The sequence below is a fragment of the Beta vulgaris genome, chromosome 8 (assembly GCF_026745355.1).
Source record: "Beta vulgaris subsp. vulgaris cultivar EL10 chromosome 8, EL10.2, whole genome shotgun sequence".
Classification (NCBI taxonomy): Eukaryota; Viridiplantae; Streptophyta; class Magnoliopsida; order Caryophyllales; family Amaranthaceae; genus Beta; species Beta vulgaris.
The window spans coordinates 53,556,744-53,582,945 of record NC_079209.1 but is presented as its reverse complement, the minus strand read 5'-3'; the positions used below and the strand labels follow the sequence as shown (position 1 = coordinate 53,582,945).

The 26,202-nt window shown below is 35.4% G+C and overlaps 4 protein-coding genes across 4 annotated transcripts; 1 reads left to right on the top strand and 3 right to left on the bottom strand.

Moving 5' to 3' along the window:
* Positions 1-99: 99 nt before the first annotated feature.
* LOC104901816 (glycerophosphodiester phosphodiesterase GDPDL7) lies at positions 100-4,455 on the bottom strand. Its single transcript, XM_010689439.4, has 10 exons — positions 4,439-4,455; positions 3,327-3,470; positions 2,936-3,232; positions 2,734-2,846; positions 2,147-2,645; positions 1,997-2,038; positions 1,593-1,874; positions 1,358-1,503; positions 749-1,232; positions 100-601 (listed from the first exon to the last, which is right to left on the bottom strand). The coding sequence occupies exons 2-10, from the start codon at positions 3,424-3,426 to the stop codon at positions 309-311; spliced, it is 2,256 nt and encodes a 751-aa protein (XP_010687741.2). The 5' UTR covers positions 3,427-3,470; positions 4,439-4,455; the 3' UTR covers positions 100-308.
* An 827-nt stretch (positions 4,456-5,282) lies between these two features.
* Positions 5,283-8,227, bottom strand: LOC104901815 (temperature-induced lipocalin-1). The gene is made up of 2 exons (XM_010689435.4): positions 7,610-8,227; positions 5,283-5,826 (listed from the first exon to the last, which is right to left on the bottom strand). Exons 1-2 carry the CDS (start codon positions 7,994-7,996, stop codon positions 5,641-5,643), a joined length of 573 nt encoding a protein of 190 aa, XP_010687737.1. The 5' UTR covers positions 7,997-8,227; the 3' UTR covers positions 5,283-5,640.
* Positions 8,228-13,507: 5,280 nt separating this feature from the next.
* On the top strand, positions 13,508-15,644 carry LOC104901814 (hypothetical protein). Its single transcript, XM_010689434.4, has 3 exons — positions 13,508-13,887; positions 14,733-14,756; positions 15,141-15,644. Exons 1-3 carry the CDS (start codon positions 13,596-13,598, stop codon positions 15,440-15,442), a joined length of 618 nt encoding a protein of 205 aa, XP_010687736.2. The 5' UTR covers positions 13,508-13,595; the 3' UTR covers positions 15,443-15,644.
* A 245-nt stretch (positions 15,645-15,889) lies between these two features.
* Positions 15,890-24,390, bottom strand: LOC104901889 (two-component response regulator ARR10). The gene is made up of 7 exons (XM_057391101.1): positions 23,976-24,390; positions 23,047-23,199; positions 17,629-17,837; positions 17,448-17,598; positions 17,274-17,350; positions 16,086-17,195; positions 15,890-15,949 (listed from the first exon to the last, which is right to left on the bottom strand). The coding sequence occupies exons 1-7, from the start codon at positions 24,085-24,087 to the stop codon at positions 15,890-15,892; spliced, it is 1,872 nt and encodes a 623-aa protein (XP_057247084.1). The 5' UTR covers positions 24,088-24,390.
* Positions 24,391-26,202: the final 1,812 nt, after the last annotated feature.

The following is a 26,202-nucleotide window of genomic DNA, read 5'->3' as shown; positions in this document are numbered from 1 at the left end:
CTTGGTTTTTCTTTAATATTTCTCTTTCAACTTTCCTGTGTTTTCTAGACTATAACAGGGAATGAGATAGCTCTTCACATTTATTGTGTTGGAAGTTAGTTGGTAGAAATAATGTAATCTGATTGGCATTTTTCTGCAACAATATGAGGTAATTTTGTACAGTGACATTCAGTGTAGGATGTTTTCGACCCCTGTTCTACAGAAGATATGATTACCAATAATTGGGGAGTTATTTTTTGTTACAACCTCAAGCTGGAGCATACAACATTTACAATATATCCCTGGGAAAGCCTTTAAGTACTCCATTGTTAGTGAGCTCTTAAAACCAAGCTGAGTAGTACAACCACCAAAGAGAGACATACACTGGTGGTGGTGGTCCTCCCACTTCCGCTCTTCTTCTGATCTGCAGGTGCTGCTGGGCTATCCACCTTAGAAACTGGAGGCAGAGGTGGGTCCACAATGCTGGCTGCCTCAAGTGCCGGTGCTGGTGCTCCTGACGGAGGAAGCGCTTGTGGTACAGCTATTTCAAGCAAAGCCCCTGCCTCCACTGGACTTATCGGGTACTCTAGGTTTGTCTTAGTTGGGTCTGAGCATGGGCTTCCTTCAAAATTTCCAAGAACAAATTATAAGGGCAAAACAAAAAAAAAACTTCTTTAAACAGTAATCATAGCAGTAAATTCTTGAAACCATTTTCAATTAGCAACAGGACCAACCTTCGGGAGACATGGATAAGAGACAGAAGACTTACTTAAGTAGGCATTGGCAGTAGCTGGGTATTCAGTGACAACTGCATCGACCTTGAGTCCCTCAATAAGGGTGGCTAGCTCTATCATAGGATCAGAAAAGAAGTCAAATGCCAGGGTGGTGTACTCATTGTATAAGGTGGAGACGTGTACTGAGAGATTTGCTGCATGCATCTCCTCAACGACTTTAGTGAAGTTGCTGAGGAAGGAGGCTGTGCTTTTAACAATGCTAGGCCTCCTAACATCAACAGCATCCGCATATTTCTTAATTTCATCCACCGATGGCTTTGGGGCATCACTTATTATATCCTTGATAACATACACTCTGCGGTATTTTGGAACTTCCTTAAACTTTGCTAGCACTGCTGTATCATCTGATTGGATCATAACTTGTTGGGTCGACTGCTTGTCCAATGTGGCATTGCTCAAGGCAGTGGTGACAGCACCTACTATGTCTAGACCTTTCTTCGAGGCTAGGTAGGGTGCATTCTGTTTGCAAACAACAATGAAATGTTAATGAATCTCTTTAAAATTCAAGAAAATCCTATATATGTCAATTTTTTGTCTCACAGAAATGAAATACATACCAATTACCATGAAGATTTTGAACTTACCAGTACGTTGATGAGCACTCCAGTAACTGCTTTGGCCTTGGCAAAGTCTAGAAACTCAACAAGGGTTAAAAATTTTCCCTTGTCCTTGTTTGCTGGATTCCTTGGCAAGCCTCCCATGTCTTGTGGTATTGAGCTCGTTAGTTGCGCTGAAATTACAGGAATACTAATTTTTAATGTAAATGTTTCTTCAAACATATAAGCATATGTAGATATAGGTGGGAAGCTGATTACATACGTTTCAGGCTTTGGATCTCACTCCAAGTGAGGTCAAATGAAAAGATTCCGTTCTTGGGTTGGATTTCAGGGATGCTGGAGGATTTAGACATGAAGGTAGTGATGGCAGTAGTATCTCCCAAAAGGTCAGCTGAATCGAGGCAGAATGCAACTCCATCCTTTGACATTTGGACTGAACAATCAATTACGTCTGCCCCATCCGTGACTGCCTTGTCATATGCGAGATCAGTGCATCCTGTGTAATCCCCGCTGGCACCATTGTGACTTATTATTAGAGGGTGCCCTGTGGATGAAAAACAGAAAACACAAACTTACTTAGATTCTGCCTTCATCTGCTTGAGGTTAATGAGATACAATGCATCTTGAAGAAAAAGCAAGAATCAAAGTTGTAGTACATGTTCTGACCTTTTTGAGGCCTGCTAGCATTTTTGTTGTGTGCTAAGCATGCTACAAAGAAAAGAACATACAAATGGTTAGGAGAGAGCGACATGCATAGAGAAGCTAGTTCAGTATATAAAAGAGAGATTACATATCTTAAAGAGAATATTGACATACCAATTGCTTCAGATGCTGTAGGAGCAAAGTCAGTGAGCACACCATCAACAGAAAACTGACCGTTGTCAATGAACTGCAAGTACTCAGCAGTTGGGTCATAACTGTAGTTGAAACTGCCAGGAGAATCATTGGCGAACCCAGATGCATATACTTCAAGGCCTTCTTTGTGGGCATCATTTACAAGAGTGGTGGGTGGCATAAGATACATTTCCTTGTTGATTGGCCATATATATGTCTTGGGAACAAGAATGCCTGAAGCATATGGCTTTATGGCCGCAAGGTTTTTCAATATCTCACCATATGCCTGCTTGGTTGTAGGCTCAACTGCTTCAGGTTCGAGGAACCTCAACACGAGTTTGGTGCGAACCTTGTCCACTTTAGCTGCTATACTTTTCAAGAACCCAATCTCTGGGGAGGATATATAATTGATTCCAGCGAATCTCAAATCCTCAAGGTATAATGCTGGGCTGATTTTTTGCAGGTTGTAGAACAGGTCATACTGCAACAACCAGACCAGGGTCTAATTGTAAGTATTTTCACCAACTAATCTCTTGAGAAATAAAGCTAAAGCAGAGATGGAAGTTAACCTGAACATTTAACCAGACTCTTGGAGGTGGCTTGCTAATAGACGTTACATCTTCAACTAGCAGTAATGGTTGGCCATCAAATGCATTAGGTCTAGTCAGTACATTCTGAGCCGCTGCAAGGGACAAATGAAACTACAAAGTCATTGCCATTATCGTCATTTATTACCACCTCCCAAACTAGCCGTTAATGTGAATGACTTACAGGTTAAATTAGGTAAAAGGGCATCAGCTAAATAATCGATAGCAAACCAACCACGGACATCTTTGCCATTAACATTGTAAGATTTTTGGCCTTTAGGGAAGAGAAGAGCGATATTGGTGGAATTATCAAGCTTCAATTCCGACTGGCAAAAGCCTACACCATCCTTGGTCAATTGCAGATCACAATACAAAATGCTATCAGGCAAGCTCACTTGTCCCACAAAGTCATATGCAAATCGACTCGAGTCAGGAAACAATCCTGAGAATCCTCCTCTTGCAATCACTGCTGGTCGTTCCCCTACACCCCCCATACCAAAATGAGAATTACCTTTTCTTTTTTCAATCAAAGAAGCGAAAACAATGCTGCAGTAAAATTTAAGCATATAATTTACCATTCAATGTCAACCATGAAGGGGGAGCTGGATTTGCAGGAGGCTTCTGTGCTGTGATCAACTCAATCAACAGGAATGCTACCACCAAATACTTGATCATTTTTTTATATATCTATAGAATTATTGTTCTCCTGAATTCGCTCCCTGTAAAGCGTAAAGCATTCCCAGAATTATTACTCAAGATTGCCTTTTTCTGTTCTTCAATGCTACAAGCCTACAAGAAAGAATATATGCAGCCTCAAACAACACAACCAATTATTCTTCAAGACAGACTACATTATTGTTTGTCTTGCTTTGTTGAGTATTATTCTGAATTAAAACAGATAAGTACTGATCTTTCATCATCAACACAGAAGACAAGATTATCATTCAAAATAGGAAATACAGATGAAACGATGACCACGAGATTGCCATTTTTCCATCTTCATTCATATCTCAAAACCTTAATTATCATGCTGTAATTAAAAGAACATCTATGATATAGTATGTTCTCTCACATATTCATATATATGCTTGATAACAACACAATGTCTTGATTGCCTTGGAAATGATTCAACACATATCTACATATACAAATTTATTTACTGAAAATTTCTGAACACACATAATCAAAAACAAAATCATGCTTACATATTTTTTTTTTCTATGTAGAATAAAGGCGATTATAATCGACAAGACAAAAAGAACGAGAAAATCAAACTTACAAAGATATTGATGTTAAAAAGAACAAAGGTAGTTCCAAATGCACAATATTCGGTGTTTCGACCAAACAGAAAAGTGAAGGAAGGTAAATAAACAGTCAAAGGAATGTCAATGGAGCACAACGCAGAAGGATAGGGGAGCTCCTACATACAATATCAATGGCAATACAAGAACAAAACAAAAACCAAAAAAAATAATTTTAATTCTTGTTTTGAGAGGAGAATTTAGGCGGTTAGTTTTGAATAACTCCCACGCATTGATCTTGTTTACGTTAATTGATATAGTACCTTCATACAGGAGGATCAAACTTTTCTAATAATAGAAAATGTAATTACTATTTTTACAAAAGAATGACAGATTATCAAATATCCAAAACAGTCGCCAGTACTAGTCCTCATTTCTTGGTTTACCTTCATTCTTCACCCTCAGATCTCCATGTCTGCCTGTTCGTTTCGCGCGAATTACAATCTCTTTTTTTTTTATACAGCTCAACCCCATCTCCTTCCTCATGTATTAGAGGGCCTTTCAACAGTTTTTCATAACATGTAACTGTATCATTATTTTTATTCACAAGTTATCTTTATTACAGTTCCTAAAAATAGGGATGGGATGTCTCTTACAACGCCAAAACATAGCTTTAAATACGTATCCTGCAATAAAATTCTTGAAACAAATTTGCAAATTTCAGTGTCTACCTCATCCATCCCTTAATAAAAAAATGCCACATTTAAAAAAAAAAAAAAAAGACGACATTGGTGTTGTATACTAACTTACAATATGTCGATGAAAATTAGCAATATGGCCATAGATTCACATCAGAAACTAGCTAGGAAAGTGACTTTTAGCTTATGTTGGACAGAGCCACCTCTCAAAAGTACATCCATTCCTACTCTGCAAACGGAGAAAAGAATAAGGGAATGCCCGCACGACATTAGGAATGCCCGCCTCCAGATGTCGTGGGCTCGTCACTCGTGGCTGGTAGAGATCAGACTTGAAGTTACGAAGTGATACATATATAAGCTACACCGAGTACTACTTGATTCTCGTCTCACCAAAATTGTAATGGGAATTTAGCAGGGTATATACCCAACTAAACTTCGACTAAAGATCACAATTTTCCTGAACGTTCATTCACCTAGTATAAGCACAATCGACTAAAGATCACAATTTTCCTGAACGTTCATTCACCTAGTATAAGCACAATCCCAAGATTATAGAACAAGAAATAAACCATCAGATAGCGCTACTCAGAAATCAGAAATTCAGACTATGCATTAAGAGAGAAATTCATACATGAAATTGAGATCAAATTTACAGAGTGCGAGTGTTCATCTACTACAAACAACAAAGTATGGCGCTAAGCAAAGAGTATTCCAGTAGTTTTAGATGCACGACTCAAGACAAACCTACGTAGTACGAGAAGACAGGGAAAGGGTAACAAAACTAAAACCCTGTCACTTTGGTACTAGACAGCATAGTATACAACGATGAACTGCACAGCACAAAGTTCCCTAATACCAACAGCAACACAACAATATGCAATACTAGCGAATTCCAGTGATTTTCTTCATAATTCTCTTGAATCATTAATACCATTACTTGGTGGCGTGCTCTATTTTCCCAAGATGGATTTGATCCACCAGATGCCTCCAGTATCCTTGGGGCCTTCATCACCTTCTGGAGGAGGGTCAGCCTGTGGAGTCTTGTGAAGTTTGCTAACATCGTAGCCTTCCTCGACTGCCTTCTGCACCAGGTCATTGTATATCGATTCTTCCATATGAGGTGTCCTGCAAAGTATCTGTAGAAATAGAACCCCCAAAAACAAAAACACACACAATCAGCATATCCTTCTCCTCCCACATATAAGCCTCAATCAAACACTAATCAGAACACTGTTCAAGTACTTCCTTAGTAAAAGAGGTGAGCATGCAGTCAATCACCATGATATGTGAATATTAAGTAACCCAATTGTTTGATTAGCAGTCATAAGAATTAATGAAAATGATATTGGAATTTAGAGTTAACTTTGTGAAGCCGATGTGCAAAATAATTTCGTGGGGAATGCTTAATTATGTCAAGTTAGATTGCATTTGAATGGTCTCGAGTCTCCTGAATACTACCTCCATATTTTTTTAGTTACACAATTTCACTTCTGGTCACCATTCATTAACCAAGTTTGAGCCTTTGACTATATAAGCAAAACACATACCCAAAGTGAAATATAGCTTTTTTTTGATTCGTTTCAATACGAGAATTCCGAATATTAATTCTTAATAATTCTTTTTACTAATACAACATCAGAGATATTAATATTCATACAAACGTATTCCAACCCGTGAAAAAACATATGATGCAACTAAATAATACAAAGGAAGTACATCTATTATATTATTAGCTATGTCTCTAAGGCGTTTTTTGTTTGACATTTTAATTCATAGGTAATTTCATCTCCTAGTAAGTTAGAACTAGATAGGTTATTTGGGGAGATTGATAAATCTACGGTCTACTCAATGGATAGACTAACCACTAATTAACTCTACTGAGTTGGAGGTACACCTAGGGGTATTTTTGTAATAAATTAGACCTTCAGGGGCTCATTTGATACCAAATTTGCCCATATGGACATTTTGCTCATTTATTCATTTGCTCATTTTGTAATAAAAGTGTTTGCTCATTTTCTTAAATGAGTAGAAATATTTACTCATTCACTCATTCGCTCATTTTGCTCATTTGAAGAAAATAATCTCGAGTGTACCATGCCAGATGTATTATAAATATTCTCACTGAGTTGTACACCACTAATTATTAATGTCTATCTTTAGATGGATTAACAAAGTTTATTCAATTATTTACCCCATCCGTTCCAAAATATAGTTCTTGTTTCTATTTTAAGGATCAGAGTTTTAAAACTTTGATCAAATACTATTATATATAAAAATATATATTCAGGTTGGATCTTGTTAAATTTGCCACAATGTATACATTTATAATATTAACTTTTTATATTTTCTAATAACGAAATTAAAGATGTGGTAGGTCAAAGATACGTCTTCAAAGAGAAAAAAAAACATTAATTATATTTTGGGACGGACGAAGCACTTGGCATAACAATATGTAGTTCTATTTACCATGGAAATTTCAACTTCCTTTAATTCCTAGAGAAACAAAGGAAGTGTAACTTCCCAAATGCAACCAAACAAAAACCTAAATTACTACTAGTAATTCCCTGCAATTAGCAGGGAAAAGACATTCGGAATCAATTACTTCCTCCGTCCCAAATTAGTTGCTACATTTGCTTTTTCACAGTTTACGAGATGCAACTTCAAACACCAATATCTTGAGTTACATATATGAAAAAATTATAAAAATTATATATTTGGAAAATACAAATTGGGACGAATCAAACAAGATCCAACACGACTATGTTTTTTCCTTGTATATAGAGTAAAAAATAGTCAAAATTATGACGTAAATAATGTCTACGGTCAAAATGTAGCAACTAATTTGGGACGGAGGGAGTATCAAGGAGGCCATGTGCAATTAACATAAGAAAAAAGGGATAATAGTAAGTAAAAGCGTACCCATAGATAGCGGCGAGAAGGCTGACCAATCAAAGCATACTGATAATTATCATCAAGCGAAAGAATCCAGTAATCTCCAACAACAGGTATAATAGGCAAAAATGGAGGCACATAAAATTTAACCTTAAGCTTCGCTTCATCAGAGTTAACATCAGCTTTATAAGCAGAACCCTCGATGAAACTACGCTTTCCACCACTCCATGTTTCGTTGAGCACATGAATTGTCGCACCATCAGAATTCAGCGTGTAAGTTGCGCGAGTATTTTCGCCATCTTTCGGCTGAAATCTCGATGGAAAAGATGCTATTTCATACCAACGTCCCATATAACGTTGCACATCTATTCCTTTTACTACTTCCATCTCTTTTTTCTCCTTGTTCTTCTCCATTGTTTGCACTTCTTTTGCTTTCTTATTTCACTTGTGTGTGTGTTTCTATAAGTTATGAGTTAGGAGTGAGGAGAATGAATGCTTTTATGGGGCAAAAATTATTAGAAGAGACCGTCTAATTTTAATATAAAAGCAGATTTATGGATCAAACTAATCATCGAAAGAAATTAATTTAGTTATTACTATTAGGTATGGGCTTTTGAGTTTATTTCAGTTTCAGGTGGGAATGGATGAGGACATGAGAAATTTGTGTTTGTGATATTTAGTGACTTTAAACGTGGCAGTTTCTCCACCTTATGAATGAAAAGAGAAAGAATATCCTAGACTTCTTTAGTTGTAGCATATAGGCCCACAGTTTTGTTATTTCTTTTGGGTTTTTATGGGTAATGCAATTTCCTTTTTTTGGATGATAGTTCATAGTACATGTGTTACCAACTCAAACCCTTCAATCTCGGTTGATCGACATGGAAACAAGTCCTAACAAGTTGTTTTAACTTTTTTTTAGTGGATCTGGTTAAACACTTGAACAATAAGAAATGGATGTCACAACTCACAAGTCATTATTCATTAGGTGACTGTCTAAATCTTTTTGTTTATTGATGGGATATGTGATTGTTTGATATTTTGTTGGATGATTTTAAATGAGTAATAAATATAAAAATAGTATTGATTGTATCATGTTCATGGTGTAATTGGGTGTATGATTAAAATTTGTATTTATTGATGGGAGAGGTGATTGTTGATATTATGCTGGATGTTTTCAAATCAGCAATGAACATAAAAATAACATTGAGTGTATCATGCTTACGGTGTAATTGGGTGTATGGATTAAAATTTGTGGTTTGATGTTCCTATCAATTTTCTTTTTCAAGTTTTAAGCTTTTGGCCCTTCTTGTGGCAAGAATTTCATCTTAATTATCAACTAATAAAGGATTACTTTATGAATAACTTCCCCTAATTTCTTCCAACATGCATCGCAGTGGTAGTTGTGCAGGCCCACCACCAATCTTCTTACACGAAACAAATGAGACCTCTAATCGAAAAACTATGTTTTCACAAATTTCTATTTTAGGAAATCAAATTATTAACTTTGACCAATTATTTTGATATTTCTATAAATAAAAATATCATCATATATGGTCTTATTAGATTCGTCTCGATATATATATATTCATATTATTGGACTTTTTATAATATTTACTTAAGAGATCATATGGTTAAAAAAACGTCTTTGAAAATTGTGTCCAAATAATGTAGCAATCGAAAAGAAACAAGTGGAGTAGTTGTTTTTATTAAATCAGGTCAAATCAGAAAAGTTTGGATCAAACCTTGTTAGACTCGTTCACGTAATAGAAGTATTTTCTCTTTTTTTTTTTAAAGATATATCATTTGATTCTTCTTTTACATATACCTCAAACACATTTTCAATTAATAATATCTCTAATTGTGTATAAGTAGCAATTATAAAAAAGTTGAAAATTTGGATACGTGTATTGAAATGATATACTCCATCCGTCCCTAAATAGAGTGTCCATTTTTTCATTTATATTTGTCCCAAATAGATTTCTCATTTCCTTATTTGGTATGGGTCCACTAATTCAAATATTAACATTAGGTAATGAAACGACAAATACAATTGAGCATCGTGGTTGCACCCGATTATCGTTTTCAAGTCAATAGTGTATTCCACAATACACCAATCGTCATATTATTTATTCTTCATATTTTGTTAGCCTTAAAAACCTCTATATATATTTTCAACAATAAATATTGCCCATATTTCATATGGTACATCTAAGAAAACCCAGTGAAAATACCAAATATCTTCAATTTTGTATTAGACTAAATTATGAAAATTAAAATTTTGAAACATACATGACAAAACAATTTGAACAAGATCTTCAAATATATTCATGAACATGATGAATATGAATAATAAACTAAGTCCCCTAGGTTAGGTAGTTCCCGTTCTCATGGTCCTTCAAGCCTAATAATCGATTTGAGACAAACCATTAACTTAATCTCTCGATCCTTCACTAAGGGTACCTAAATTATGCTCCTATGATGGCCAATCACACAAATATTTATAAACAAAAAAAGCAAATAAATTAACCAACATTAATTACCCCAAGTCAAAACCCAATGTCAGATTTAGGGGTTCATGAACTAATCAATGACTTCAACCCCTCCCAATCAAATAACTACTCACAAACCATGATAAATTATAAACTAAAAGCTTTTAATAACTATTAACATGAACTAAAATAATAATCTAGGATGAACAAGTAAATAGAGTGAGAATGACATGAAAATAAGAGAATCAAACAATAAAATATGAGAGAGAGTAAGAAATTCTCATCAAACTTGCAAGGAGCCTCATCTGCAAGTTTACTTCTTAGATTCTTCAAATTCAAATCTTCCAACAAGTCTCTCTCACTTCTCTCTTTAAAAGATGATATTTTCTCTCTCCTAGGATTCTAAGAATTTCAAATCTCACTTTATTAAAATATAATGTAGATTAACTTTGTAATACTCCGTATTTTTAATACTAATTTCGTACTAATTAAGAAAATATAAAAGAATTAATAAAAAGGTATTTTAATTTATTTACAAATTAATAGGAATAAATTATTGTCAGTATGAATTTGTTAGGAATTTTCGGAGTTTTAAAAGAATAACCTAGTCTTCACTTGACCTAGGGTGACTATCTTTTGAAGGGAGTATAAAAAGAAAAGGAAGGGAATTTCAGAAAACCCTAAAAACCTCTTCTCCTCCCTCTCCTCAGCCGACTTCCTTTGCCCCTCTCTCTCTCTCTTTCGAATTTTCTTTTCTCTCTTTCAGATTTCTCTCTTTCTCTCTCGGATTCTCTCTCAAACCCTCGCTGAAGTTCCTCTCGCCTCCTCCTTCTAGTCGCCTGCGGTTGTGCGAACTCAGGCGAGGGTGTGGTGCGAAGGGGGTCGAAGGTTTTGTGCGGTTCGAGAGTTTGGTGCGAGCGACGAGGTGGTTCGAGCGCGCGAGGGTTGGTGCTGCGCGTGGTCTGGCTCGAGGTTTGTGCGATTTCAGGCGAGGTTTCGGTGCGGGCGTGTCGAAGGTTGCGCGGGTGTGTCGAGGCTTTCGTCCGCGGGTTCGTGCGGCGTGCGTGTGGTTCGAGTGCTGCGACGGGGGGTCGCGGTGTTCGAGGGTTGTGCGCGAGGAACCGGGGTCGCGTGTGTGAGTTTGGACAGCAGAGGCCACCGGAGTTCCGTCGCCGGAATCTTTGTGCCGGCGAAAGTCAGTGGTATAATTTTGTACTTAACTTAGTATGTCAGTTTATTAATTATTCTTATATTTACTGTTTTCGTAGTTAAGAAAGGTTTGTAATTTATAATTAATAATTAGAGTGTTTAGTAATTTATTAGATTGTTAACTAGTTAAGTTATTGTTCTGTTTTAAGTATAAATTCTGATTAGGTTTGTAATTGGAATAAGTTGAAAGTAGGAAAAGTGTGTCTTATTATTAGTTACAGTTATTATTGTTTCAAGAGTAACCTGTTTCATGAAATCTGACTTTGGGACGTATGACTCACTCTTTGGACATGGAACTTACCTTTTGGACATATGACTTACTCTTGGACATATGACTTACCTTTTGGACATATGACTTACCTTTTGGACATATGACTTGACTTTTGGACATAAGACAGGCTGGACGTATGACATTTTGGATTGGTAAAATAGTGGACTAATGTTACTAAATAACTTAGTTACTCACTAATTCTGACTTCTAAAAGACGTTAAATTCACTAGATTAGAATTATAACGAAAGTTCTGGAATAAGGTTTTAACTATTGCGTAATTCGAATCGTTAGATCGTTATGGTCTTAGTACGTAGTAGTTGTTAGTGTTATCAAGGACGTAACACTAAAAGCTTTGTTTTAACGATTTAGGTCCCAATTTCATAAGCGGCTCGTTCTATTAAGTCAGCGAAAATTCTCCGCTACAAGGTACGTACGCGTACCAGTTTACTTTCAAAGCTTAGTATCATGTTTAGGTTGCAATTCATGTTATTGGAACCTAGTACCATGATAGGGAACATTTGATTGTGATTGTTTGGTTAGACGTTATAACGTGAAATCAATATGATGCATTGAAATATGTTGCATTGAAATGCGAAATTAAAATAAGAGGAATTTCTTTTACATAGTCCTAAAACAAAGTAAGTAAAATAACAAGAAAACCTAGTACACAAGAGAATAGTGAGAAGAAAGTTCTTTGGAAAAACCCAGCGATCCAAGGGGTGGAGGTTGGGGTTGACCCGAGCGGGCCAAACCATTAGAACTGAATATTCAGTTTTCCACAAATAGACCAGGGTGGGTGTGTTGACCCGAGCGCTCATGTCACTCTTCAATTTTGTCAGCTCGCTTTCAAACGGCCATATTTCACTCGTTTTTTTCATCGAAATTAGGCTTGTGACCACTCTTTAGAAATCTATTGAGTTAAGCTTTCATCTCCAACTAGAATCGCTCAAAAATATTTTGTGTGATGAAATTTATAGCCATTTGAAGTTGACCCTTGCGCGCAAACCCTTCTAAAACTTGTTACATTTGCCCCCATGTACTTGGTGATGTTTCCTTGAACTTACTCTTTGATCTTAATATCGGGTCGTGCCAACATCCTCCAAGTCCACTAATAAGTCCTGAAACGAAACAAAGTGCCCAAAGAAAGTTCATACAAGGAGGAAAATTGCACAAATTAAGAAAATAGATAACAAACTATCCTAAACTAACTTAAAAACAACTATAATACCAACTAAAAACTATTAAAGAGTAAAGCAATAAACAAAACATCAATTTTTTTTATCTTATCAAGGACTTTCCCAAGGGCATTAAAATAACTTCAAACCTAAATAGTGACATTGTTTAGCAATTAGTGGATAGATGATTATATTAGTTGTTTCTATAATGGTGTTTGTAAGTAACTGATTTAATTATGTAAAATGACCAATAAAGACATGGACATAATACATTATTATACATTTTATTGTTTATAAATATAATTTTCAAAAATTTTAAAACATAAATGTAATTTATTCCACTCATTTTCAAAACTCCAATATCGACAAGCTCCTTTCCTCATTTGTTCCAAATTTTTTTTGAACCTAATCATCTATTTCAAACCTCTTTAATACCAAACACCAAACACTAAAGTCCTTTAAATTTTCTCCTAAACCTCCCTTTACAAAATAGGCCGGGCCGTCCATTTTAGAAGGTGTGCTTCGAAGTACAAAACAACAGGATTAACTATATAGCCCATAAGGCGACTTCCTCCTCCTAAACCCCAACTTTCACCTTTACTCTTTTATTTTAGGTGACTTCCATCTTTACTTCGTAACAAAAAAACAAGACAAAAAAAAAACAAGTAAAAACAGTCCATTCCTTTTACCAGTTAAGCACTGTTGATGAGAAAGCAAAAACTGTAAAGTTGAAATCTTTATTAAATACTCATTTTTTAAGGTTCAGATCTGAAGGTACTTAAAATCACAGTTTCTGCATTCACACTTACTCTATTTGAATAAATCTGATAACACAAACACACACACAAAGAGAGAGAAAGAAAGAGAGATGACATTGACAGGAAGTAGTTCAAGTTCAGGTAGTTCAGCATCAACGATGATGATGATGTCGATGTCAAGGCGTAGTTGGGTTAGATGTTGTTTGGTTATGTTTGCTGTTATTTCTGCACTTTGTGTTTCTGCTCCTGCACTTTATTGGAAACTTCATCATTCTTTTTCTTCTTCTATTAATAATATTACTCATCAAAAACATCAACAACTTCTTCTTCTTCAATCTTCTTCTTGTCCTCTTTGTTCTTGTGATTGTCCTCCTACTCCTTCTCTCCTTCAGATTGCTCCTGGTTTGTTCTCTTTCCCTTTTTTTTTTTTTTTTAATGTAATTTAACCCGTACGACTTAATATTAGTAATATTTTATTTGTACATCTTCGAGATGAACTGACGCTCTTCCTAATTTAGTACTAGTACTACTAGTGATTTTCATTACTACTTAATTGAGAAATACCAAGTTTGTCTTAGCGTAGTGGTTAAGATTGAGGTGCTGTGAACGATAGATTACATGTTGGAATCTCACCTAACCTTCTTTGTACTTTACTGCCTTCGTGGCTCATATGGGTTAAAAAAAAAAACTTAATTGGGAAATGCTACTATCTATTTTAGGAAAACCTCTCTTGTTGTTGTGATTGTGATTGTTTATCATGTAGGGTGATCCGGATTTAAGAGTAGGATTAGCATTGAGATTAAGCTCCAATTGTCCTACTAATTACTGTTGATCCACTTTTAAGCTTATGGGTTTGTCTTTTGGCATATACACCTGAATTGAAATTCAATTTGATTAGACCCTTACTCTTGGGGTTAATGCAGCCTTTTGAAGAAACATTCATTAGGTACTCCTAATCCTATGTGTGATGCTTACAAATCAATGCTTTTAGAGCCCAAACCCCTAGCAGGCTAGCACTCTTGGGTTGTTGGCTACGCGAATTGGGGATCTAATTCAATGTGTTCTTTTGTTATAAAGCTTCAAAGTTTTTCATATGCTGTATTTCAATCATCAGAATATACTTCTGCAGCAGGTTTTGTTATTCTAGTTTACTTCACTCTGAGAAGCAATAAGCTCTTTCTTTTATTGATTTCTCTGTCAGTTGTTCTAATGTTTCTTCTCTGTTTTTTCATTTTTTTCTTTTGCAGGATTGGCTAATTTATCTGTTCCAGGTATGATTACTATTTACATCACACGGTGTATCGAAAATGCAGAAACTCTGATACTCTGATAGTATATGTTTTAGAAAGTTTAAACTTCTTGAAAATTGTGGCTGTTTAGGTATTTTTTAACATCTTGTTCATGTTCTCCATCCTCTAGTTTCTCCCAAGATGCATTCTTTTCTAGAGAATTCCATTGCAGCAGCTTCTCTAAGTTTGTAGCTAGAAATGTAGCAAAGCTTGTTTTGAACTTTGGTTGGCTTGGACATTCAAATTGGCAATTCTAAGTATAGGAACACGTGTAGTTATTAATTTGATCGCGAATGAATGAATAAAAATGGCAAAGCTTTTCTTTTGGTGTTTTGGCCCAGTAATATTGATAATTTGAGCATGCAGATTGTGGAAGCAGTGACCCAGATCTGAAGAAGGAAATGGCAAAACAATTTGTGGATCTGTTGACAGAAGAGTTGAAGCTGCAAGAGGGTGTTGCAGCAGAAAATGCACAGCATATGAATGTCAGTTTGGCAGAAGCCAGAAGAGTAGCCTCTCAGTACCAAAGGGAGGGTGATAAATGTGTTGCAGCAACAGAAACCTGTGAGGGAGCGCGAGAGCGTTCTGAGGCTTTGCTGAGGAAGGAGATGAAGTTTACTTCATTATGGGAGCGAAGAGCTCGTAAATTGGGCTGGGAAGGCGAATAAATGCTTCGGCTTTTAACATCTACCTGTATGTGGCTCACGTATCTGTTCTCTTCTTCCTCACCACTTGTTATAATTGATAAGTTTCTTACTTTCTCTAGTTACTTCATTATAGGATGCATCATCTGATACCCAGTAATTTATTGCTCAAAGTGTAAATCTGACACTGGTTATGAAATATAAAGCTTCAGAAAATTTCCAGCTATGTTCATCAAATTTACTTAGAAAACATGTTGAACAAGAAACAAGTTTAATTTGCTGATATGTTTTATTCTTTGGTATCACTGCACAACGAACAAAATGCAACTTCATTGTGTACTGTGATAGAAAGATTTAGAAAAATAAATATCTAGACATGAACACTGCAATAGAAATCAATCCTTTAGGGATGAATGTGGAACTCATAAGACACAAAAATTGAATAAATTCCTGCATAAACCCAGCTACTAACTACATGAGGAAGGGATCAAGCCCAAAGTCTTCTCGTCCTGTTGCAGTTTCGCCATTTCCCTGCACCAACAAAAACACGTTAGTAGCTTGCTGGAAGATTTCATCAAGATATTGTAAAAGACTGTGGAATTTAAAAGATATTCATCAAACAACACAGTGTAAACCATGGAGGATGTAGTCAGCAAATTGGTCATACCTGTTTAAGAAACCTTCCCACAATATCCTCCAAGTATTCAGAATTAGTACTCTGGCTTGAAGCAGAGAGAAGCTTTGGATCACTCAGTAAAAAATTTTCATCAAACTTGAGATTTGAGTCGTCAATAGATTTCTGAACTTCATTCTGCTGCAGAATTTGTGAAGAGACACCTTCCAACTGGCTGAAAGGTGAAGCGCTCATCATGTTATTATTGCTTTGTCTTTCATTCTCTCCAGCTGTTGGAGCGACAGCCGTGATCAAGGAGCTTGAAGTGTGGGGAATATTACAGGAGTTGAGAAGATAATCAGGCCTTTGATCCTGCCATATTTGTGGATGTCCCAGGTTATTGAAGTTATTACTGGGACCACTTATACAGTCTTGGCTTTGTAGGCTTCCTTTCAAATCATCCAAAGAAGAGATTCCGCAAAAAATATCAAGTGGATCGTTCTGAATTTGAGCATGAACAGGAGCAATGCCATCACTGGAGACATTAGCTGGAAGTGCATCTTGCGAGAATGGAAGTGACTGAACTGCTGGTGGAATGGGAGTCCCCCAATTGGGTCTGGAATTAGGATCGAGCAAATTTGCAGTACCCCCAGTCCCTAAGGCTCTATAATTTGAAGAGGGTGAAAAGAAAGATGGTTGGTCACTGAAGTCTCTTGAGTTTAATGACGGGTTACCATTCAACATCATGGAGTTGGTTGGTGGACTTAGAAGAGGCGACTTACTAATTTGCATTGTCGTAGGAATATTTTGAAACAAATTAGCATTCTGGGTTGTTGCAGAAAAACTCGAAGGGTCAAACTTGCCAAGAGTGTTGAAGGAGTTGCTTGAGTTTGGGAGTTGAGGGGGTGTTTGAAGCATTGGAGAAGAAGAAAGGCCTCTAATACTTAACCCAGCAGCTGTGTTCAACCGACCAAGCATACCTCCTGACTGATCTGGTAAAGATGTAATACCAGGAAATCTTCCTGGCCCTGCCAGACTGCGATAAATTCCGTAGCCTCCCCCAAGAGAACCTATGTGCGCATCCTCACCCCCAAACACACCAAGCCTGTTTCCTGGCTGCAGGCTCGAACCAGAATTTACCTTCCGCAGGTAAAGCCTATATTTCTGCCCACAGTAGCTTCAACGTTTAGATTTTACCAATTTAGAATAAGAAAGAAAGCAAAGATAATCCTATATAGACACCTGCAAATGGCTCGCAACTTTTTCTCTTGTTAGGCCTTCAACGTCCATTAGGTCAAGAATCTTCTTAGGAAAGGCCTCTGCAAATAGAAATGAAAGGAAGTGTCCATTTACCATTAAAAAATGCCAATGAGAGTTTATGTACAAAAGAGTGTAGATGATGAACGAAATACTCACTATCAAGGCCTAATTGGTTGACAGCATCTACAAACTTCTGATGCAGCTCAACAGACCAGAAAAGTCTGGGCTTTTTCTGGGTTGCCGAGTCCTCATTGTCACGGCCACCCTCTTCCAATTCATCGTCATCATCGTTGTCATCACCAGAATTCTGTTCAATGCCTTTTCCTATATTAATCACATCTTGCGCTGTATTACCAGTTGAATCAGGAGTACTGCTTCCACCTGCTTGGTCAGCCGTTCTTTGGAGGGGCACAGACTTGTTTCTCCTCACGACATGCTGCCATATGTTTTGCAGCTCCTGTATTCTTACAGGTTTCACCAAATAGTCACAAGCACCATTCCTGATCCCTTGCATAACTCGCTTCGTATCACTATAAGCTGATAGCACTGTCATAGTTCAAACAGCTACATGTCAAAACCACCCCTTTAGGCATTAGCGATTCTGTTTGGTTAGCTAGCGTTAGCAATCATTGAGACAAGAAAAAGGAGTGGAAAGATATGGTTTGATGGATCCCTCACCCTCGGTCCCTTCCCCTTCTCCCGGAATTCCCTCATCCAAACACGCAATTAATTCAGTGTTCGTGGGAAAGCTCACACGTTTAAATCAAGCTGAGGCGGTGTAATTCAGAAGAAGAGCAACAGAAGAGAAGAAATACTATAAATCTCTGCAGAATTTAGAGTGACATGTGTTTGACCTTAACCAAAAATACTTACAAAGATACTAAAAACATACAGATAGCCTCAGAAGGTACTACATTGTTTTGCAGGCAACCGAGCAAATTGTTTTATCATTCAGTGTATTTAGATGTTAGATAAGAAAGCAGATCAGAAAGGCGAAAATGTGCAGAAGGGGCTTACTAATGACGGGTAGATTCATCTCAAGACCCACAAGCTGAAGAAGCTTAATACCATCCATGTCCGGCATCTCAACATCGGTGATCACTATATCAAACCTGTTCTTGTTTTCTTTCAACATCCTCAGCGCTTCCTTTGCTTGGGTTGTCATAGTCACTGTTAAATTCCAACAACAACTACTAACATAAACACACACATACAAAAAGTACAAAGTTTGGGCTATTGGAATAGGAGGGGAGGGTGAAGCAGCAAATGCAAGAGAAACCAACTTCCCAAATATTTAGATACTGTGTTCTATTCCCAACAGTCAGCAATGTCATTGAAACTAAATCTAAGAGAAGGCAATTACAGTCGATTCACGGTCGATAAATTCATGGAAGAAGTAGTGTGTGCTGTGTGCATCAGTGCATATCCTCCATTATTATTTACACATTAATGCTAACATTTGCACCTAAGAAAAATGTATGCAAACATGAGTTTGCCATGATCTACAAAAATTCTTTTTTCCATTGAGATTAGAGTAAGAGAAGGTAAGAAAGAAAGCAAAAAAAAACTGACCATGATAATGGCATTTCTTAAGGAGATTCTCCATCAAAGTAAGACAAGTTATGTCATCATCCACAACCAAAACCCTCAATCCCACAGGAAATCTCTCATCTTCCAAACTCATTTTTCACTTTAAAAATGGTTTTTTTTTTTTTTTTCCTTTGGATAAAAAATGGTTTTTTTTCTTTGGAAAAAAAAGGGGAAAAATCTTGAGGAAAAATTTTGAAAAAAGAAGAAGAGGGTTATAAGGTGGAGCCCGTGAAGAGTTATGCTGATGATTCAATGGCAGAACAGAAACAGGGGTTTGGTATATATAGTTACATGCATATGTATGTAGTATGTACATACTAACATAGCAGGAAGACTCAATAATTGCATCTACATCAATATTCTTTTTCTTTTCTCTCTAAATAAAATGTAGTTTTTTTTTATAATATGGGTGGATAATTTAGCAAAAATGTGTCTGAAAGTGAGAAAAGATGCTAAGTAGGTATTGTATAATGTTAAACCTAATTACAGGAGGATTTGAATGTTGTAATTAGTGAAGAAATGTTGAATGTATGGCTATAAACAAAGATGACAATGATGGTAAGTTATCTTAGTCGGGTTAGAAAATTGCTGGCTTTGAATCAATTTAGGAAAGAAGGCTCCCCATAATTAAGGAAAATAATCTTGTTGTAAAATCTGATTTTTTTTCAGTTTCAATTTTCAACAATACCTCCATTTTTCATTCTTTCTCTTCATTTTTGTTTTTATGAACATGCAAGTACTTTTATAGTTTAGTTAACTTTTGGGAGTGAATATACAATAAGTCAACCCCTTTAAAAATACATTTTTTTATGGTTAGGACATGCCAAATTATTAGAATGTTAGTATATATTTCTGTGCAGTGTACATGATCCAATGTGAGACACTACTTAATATGGATATTGTGCTGTTATGGAAACTAAAATAATGTCCATGTACACTTATTTGTTTCCATTTTCCCAAGATTTGCTGTCTAATTCTATTACCATTGGAGTACTATTTTTCCTTCTAATATATAAGTAATCTCTATAAGTACCTTTATATTATGAAATTTATAAATAACATCTAATATTTGAAAACTCGTCGTAAAAAGGGTTTTTGCTGTGAGGTGGGATCCTTTCCATTTTCTAAAAGAAATGATGGTTCGTGGTCCGTTGCCTAAGACAATGGCGGAAAATGTATGAAGAGGGAAAATGTATAAGGGGTATTTGGAAATTTATTTATTTACTAGTTTTGGTGTCATGATTTTAAGATAGAAAATAAACGAAAAGAAATGAGATGATCTTAGCACGTTTCTGAAAGAAAAAAACAACTTAGTTAGATATCAATTATTCCTCTCAAAAAAAAAGTTAGATATCAATTATCAATTACTTATCTTTGGAATTAATCATAATCTCAAACGTTTTAAGATGAATAATATTAAAATTTAAATATTTGCTTCATTTCATCTTAATTATGTCACATTCAGAAATATGTATAGTTTTAACAATTTTGATGATAGGTTTAATGCATAATATGCATTGCTATTCGAATATAATCCCTCTAGTCCTATAGAGCCCTTTCAAATTTTAGACTTGCTACAATTCAACAGGAAAAATATACTTTTGACTACTAATTATCTATTATAAGCTTTAGACATCTTCAAATATAATGTTGTTTCGAAACCTTGTTTACAATTTGTGTAGTTTATCTTTTGATACATGTATACTAGCTTTATATACACGCTTTGTGTGTGGTGATATTTTTGATTTAGTGTTGTTATTCATCATAAAATCGGTTGGTTGATTATAATCTTAATTGAAACATCATCAGAGACACGTATAATTTCACCCACTTTAAGTCTGGTTTTAATGGTCTGTTCTCCCCAACTTATTTTCAGTTTAATTCCTAAGTTATTTATTTATCGTTACTATTAGTTATAATTTAGTTCAATTCAGTTTAATTGCAATCAAATTCAGTAGCAATTTGTTCAATTAAGGTAAATTGTTTTATGCCGAATAAAACAGGCCATAAGAATGATTATTTTTATTTTCGATTTTAAATGTTTCATTAATTTGTATTTATTTTTAAGAGAAATTGCACTTACATAATATTTTTTGAAAAATCTAGGTGTCTTTTTCTCTTAGCATTATGTACATTTTTCTTATATTGACAATTATTTTTAATCAAAAGTGTGAATTGTTTATTGCCTTTTAAAGACTATTATTTGTGTTTATCTAACACATTACTGTTTTTGTCAATTTAGTAGGAAAGCATGTGTTGTATACCACGATAGACAAATTGCATACTTAATTGAAGGTACATAACGATCCCGCAAAGCATAAAAGTTGTGATATCCCAAGCCTCTTGAATTTTTTTAAAGTGGTTGTAGTTGAAAATGAGATTTTTTTTTTTTGAGATAAAAACATTCTTGAGATTGTAGTTATTCAATGTATTATTTGTATTGTGAAACGTGATGTCCAATATGCCTTGATTGTGGTTGAACATGTTACGTAACTTACAAGATAATATTGATGTCATATTCTTTTACCCAATGGCAGATCATTGTTAGGGCTGGGGTGGGCCTGGCCCCCCTTAATTTTATAAGATAAAAGAACTCCCCGCAACATAATGTATGACATGCAAAGTTGGCACAGTGCAGTGGCAATTGTATTGAATGCAAAGGAACATTTCATATTTAGGTTCCAAGTTCGAACCCAGCAAAGCTTAATGCATTTTTTTTTTCTACTTTTCACATTCTCTTATTTCTTCATTTCAAATACCTTTTTTCCTTTTCTTTTACTCCCTATATCTTTGACCATTTATTGTTACTAACCTCTTCTTTTTCTTTTCCAATTGCAATAACTATTTTTTTCCTTCAAATTATTCCTAAAACCCATAGAAAATAAGTATAATTCACCTGCTTTTGTTTGAAAGGAATATTTTATATAAGGTACTTTTTTGAAAGAAAATTTTTAAAAGATAATTTTTTAATAAAAAAATTGATTATAAAAAGTAGTTTTTTGAAATTTTTCCTTATAAATTTTACAGTTAACTATTAATTTGTTCATTCGACCCCTATAAAATAGTTGCTCAAGATTCGCCACTGCTTTTACCACAATTCCTTTAAGGTATTGTTTTCAAACTCAAACAATTCAATTTTTTCACTTATCACATCGTGACGTGAATTTTTCAATTTTTTAATTGATAAAAAATACGAAAAGTGGCAAAATATTTTACAAAATTTAAAAATAATAATATATATGTTTATTGTATGTAACTAACCAGGGGCACTGCTCGGGAAAAAAACTAGTATTACTAAAAAAGTTGATAGAACCAATTATGAAATTTATGAATAATTATATTTGATAATTATAACTTACCCAGTACATCACGCGAGGTAAAATACTAGTTCTGATTATTAATTCTTGGACAATCTCAATCCTTCTCGAACTACTTTCTATCTTATTTGACTTAAGCATCAATAAAGGTTTCACGAAAATATCGTTGGAGCGTGGATCAGTCCTTAATTTTCACAAGACATTCAATTGACTCCACAACAAAATTAATGTCACGGCCACCCTCTTCCAATTCATCGTCATCATCGTTGTCATCACCAGAATTCTGTTCAATGCCTTTTCCTTTATCAATCACACCTTGCGCTATATCACCAGTTGAAGCAGGAGTACTGCTTCCACCTGCTTGGTCAGCTGTTATTTGGAGGGGCACAGGCTTCTTTCTCCTAAAGACATGCTGCCATATCTTTTGCAGCTCCTGCATTCTGACAGGTTTCTCCAAATAGTCACAAGCACCATTCCTGATCCCTTGCATAACTCGCTTCGTATCACTATAAGCTGATAGCACTGTCATAATTCAAACAGCTACATGTCAAAACCACCCCTTTATGCATTAGCAAAAATACATACAAATTAAAGAAACTAAAAACATCCAGATTGCCTAAGAAGGTACTACATTGTTTTGCAGGCAACCGAGCAAATTGTTTTATTGTAGAGATAAAGTAGGATACTACAGATATGATAAACATCTCTAGGATATATTAGTAATTAGCATATGATATTATCGTGTCTATAATTCTTAATACGTATCTGAAATAAATCACAAGATAATATTTGTCTAAGATAGATAAGAAAGCAGATCAGAAAGGCGAAAATGTGCAGGAGGGGCTTACTAATGACGGGTAGATTCATCTCAAGACCCACAAGCTGAAGAAGCTTAATACCATCCATGTCCGGCATCTCAACATCGGTGATCACAATATCAAACTTGTTCTTGTTTTCTTTCAACATCCTCAGCGCTTCCTTTGCTTGGTTCGTCGTAGTCACTGTTAAATTCCAACAACAACTACTAACATAAATACACACATACTAAAAGTACAAAGTTTGGGCTATTGGAATAGGAGGGGAGGGTGAAGCAGCAAATGCAAGAGAAACCAACTTCCCAAATATCAGTGCCGGTCCTGACATTTTATGGGTCCTGGGCAAAATAATATACAAGGCCCCTTTTAAAAAAATTCACTTACCTCAATTTGTTAGTAAACTATTGCATTATCTTCCTTTTCAGTTCATCTCTGAAAGTATATATGTCTCATAGAGTACATTGTAACATAGGTGGATCATGTTGAGGTTTTGGAGATTCATGAAAAATAAAAACAACTTTAAACTATTTTTATTAGCTGAAAATCATTATATTGTACTCCCTCCGTCCCAAAATATAATTCCCAATTCTATTTTGAGAGTCAAATTTTAAAAACTTTGACCAAATATTCTTACTAATATATACAAAAAAAACATATTCACGAGGGGTCTCGTTAGATTCTTCTCAATGTATAAATTCGTAATATCAACTTTTTATATTTTTTTACTAATAAGAAATAGAAGATATTGTAGGTCAAAGATACGTCTTGGAAACTGTGCAAAATGAAATGTGAACTATATTTTGGGACGGAGGGAGTACTAGGTAAGATGTAGGAGGTATTTTCCAACAATTAACAATTCAAAGTATCTTATTGGGAGAAAAAAAAAAAATTGATATAAAGTATGTGACATGTGCTTAGCATTAGAGTAAGTGAAGGTAAGAAAGAAGGCAAGAAAAACTGACCATGATAATGGCATCTCTGAAGGAGATTCTCCATCAACGCAAGACAAGTTATGTCATCATCCACAACCAAAACCCTCAATCCCACAGGAAATCTCTCATCTTCCAAACTCATTTTTCACTTTCAAAATGGTTTTTTTTTTCCTTTGGATAAAAAATGGTTTTTTTTTTCTTTGGGAAAAAAATCTTGAGGAGAAGTTTTGAAAAAAGAAGAAGAGGGTTTGGTATATATAATGATTTGAATGTTGTAATTAGTAAAGAAATGTTGAATGTATGGCCATACAAAAAAGATGAGAATGATGGTAAGTTATTTTAGTCGGGTTAGAAAGTTGCTGGTTTATTTTGAATCAATTTAGGAAAGAATGCACCTTATAATTAAGGAAAATAATCTTGTTGCAGAATCTGCTCTTTTTTCAGTTTCAACTTTCTAACAATACCTCCATATTTCATTCTTTTTTCTCTTCGTTTTTTGTTTTTATGAACATGTCAAGTAGGAGTACTTTTGTAGTTTTTTTTTTTTTTTTGGTGAAAATGGAAAGCATTAATTAAGTACTAAAAATAGAGTTATTACAATCCGAGATGTATGTAGACATGCAAAAATCAGGGGGTTGTGGAAACTCCCTAGTAATGTTCATACAATCATCTAAACTTCTAGCTTTTTTCGCTAGACAATCCGCAAGCTTGTTGCCTTCTCTTCTTGTGTGCTCGACCTTCACTTCATTAAGCTTTTGCAAGAGCTCCCTACATTCAAGAATTAAAGGAGTAATGGTACACCAATGATTAGAAGTTTCATACAAGGAATTAATCGCCACCCGGTTATCATTGAATATCACTAGTAGAATAAATGTTATTTGCTGCGCTGATATTGCTGCGGTTTTACCTATACGCAGCAATATTACACACAAAAAGAAAAGAAAAAATAGAAAATAACAATATTGCTGCGGTTCACGCCCAAACCGCAGCAATATTGTTCAACGACTACATTTTGAAAAAAATGTGGGACATTGAGAGACTAATATTGCTGCGGTTTTGGGCGGAAAACCGCAGCAATATAATAAAAAATATTTTTAAAATATATTGCTGCGGTTTCCCGCCCAAAACCGCAGCAATATGTGTCCTTTAAAATTAATAATAAAACCCCAACTAGGGTTTGCTTGTCATTCCTCCTTGAGCGCCGTTTTCAACTCATCCTTCCTCTCTCTCACTCATCCTTCCTCTCAAAACCATTAGGCGAGAAATTATTCAAATCTCACTCACAACCTTTCTCTCTGTCGACTTATTTTCATCAGAGAAACCCCTCTCTTTCTCTCTCTATGCGAGCTTATTCAGCCATTGAATCACGACTGAAGCGAGAGTGCACCTCCTCCTTCGCTAGAAGACGTATCAGTGACGACGACGATGACGAATTGCTCGGGGATTCCATCAATGGCGGTCGTTCGCCGGTGAAGAAAGCAGAAACTTAACGAATCTTCTTCTGTTTCGCTTCCGCACCTCGTCTCTCAACATCAACGAACATCAGATCTGTTTCTTTTTTATTTTGGCGAATTTCAGATTTGTTTTGTTTGTCTTCCTTTCCGGCGAGTTTAATTTCCTTATTTCCGGCGACTTTCAGGCATTTGTTTGTCTTCTTCGCGTTCAAGAGTTGCGTGGTCTACAAATCTCGGCCGTAGATCGTCGCTTGTGGTCTACATATCTCAGCCATCGCTCCACCACTAAATCGCAAATGGCGAAGCCTCAGCGATGTCGAAACTGGCGACAGGCGAAGCAGATTGTTTTAGTTCTTTTTTTTGCTTAAATTTAATTCTTCGATTTTAGTTTTTTTTTTTTTTGATTTGATTTTCTGATTTTCTTCTTGTATTGTTATAATTTTTTTAGATTTAGTTTTTCGATTTAGATACTGTTAGAATTTTCATTTCGATTTTTTTGATTTATTGTTAGTTTCATTTGTTGTTATATTTCTCTTAAAAGATCTGATGCTCATTTGTTATGTAAATTTGGTGGATAGTACAAGGGTTATTTGCCTGGTTCTAATTTTTTAAATTTAATATAAAAAAAAAAAAAATTTTTTTTTACCTGTACCTTGACATATTGCTGCGGTTTTTAGGCCAAAACCGCAGCAATATACTTAAGTAAACAATAAAAAAAGGAATATTGCTGCGGTTAAGTAAACAATAAAAAAAGGAATATTGCTGCGGTTTTTTAGGCAAAACCGCAGCAATATTCTCTTATA

Excerpts from the sequence above, each read along its gene's own strand:
- LOC104901815 (XM_010689435.4), bottom strand. The coding sequence starts at position 7,996 with ATGGAGAAGAACAAGGAGAAAAAAGAGATGGAAGTAGTAAAAGGAATA. Across the intron at positions 5,827-7,609 it reads CTTCTCGCCGCTATCTATGG|ATACTTTGCAGGACACCTCA; the intron begins GTACGCTTTTAC and ends CTATTTCTACAG.
- LOC104901816 (XM_010689439.4), bottom strand. The coding sequence starts at position 3,426 with ATGATCAAGTATTTGGTGGTAGCATTCCTGTTGATTGAGTTGATCACA. Across the intron at positions 2,646-2,733 it reads GAGTCTGGTTAAATGTTCAG|TATGACCTGTTCTACAACCT; the intron begins GTTAACTTCCAT and ends TGGTTGTTGCAG. Across the intron at positions 1,504-1,592 it reads TGAGATCCAAAGCCTGAAAC|CGCAACTAACGAGCTCAATA; the intron begins GTATGTAATCAG and ends CTGTAATTTCAG.
- LOC104901814 (XM_010689434.4), top strand. The coding sequence starts at position 13,596 with ATGACATTGACAGGAAGTAGTTCAAGTTCAGGTAGTTCAGCATCAACG. Across the intron at positions 13,888-14,732 it reads TCTCCTTCAGATTGCTCCTG|GATTGGCTAATTTATCTGTT; the intron begins GTTTGTTCTCTT and ends TTTCTTTTGCAG. Across the intron at positions 14,757-15,140 it reads GGCTAATTTATCTGTTCCAG|ATTGTGGAAGCAGTGACCCA; the intron begins GTATGATTACTA and ends TTGAGCATGCAG.
- LOC104901889 (XM_057391101.1), bottom strand. The coding sequence starts at position 24,087 with ATGAGTTTGGAAGATGAGAGATTTCCTGTGGGATTGAGGGTTTTGGTT. Across the intron at positions 17,838-23,046 it reads GATGAATCTACCCGTCATTA|TGCTATCAGCTTATAGTGAT; the intron begins GTAAGCCCCTCC and ends GAACTATGACAG. Across the intron at positions 15,950-16,085 it reads TGGGAAGGTTTCTTAAACAG|GGAAATGGCGAAACTGCAAC; the intron begins GTATGACCAATT and ends TTGTTGGTGCAG.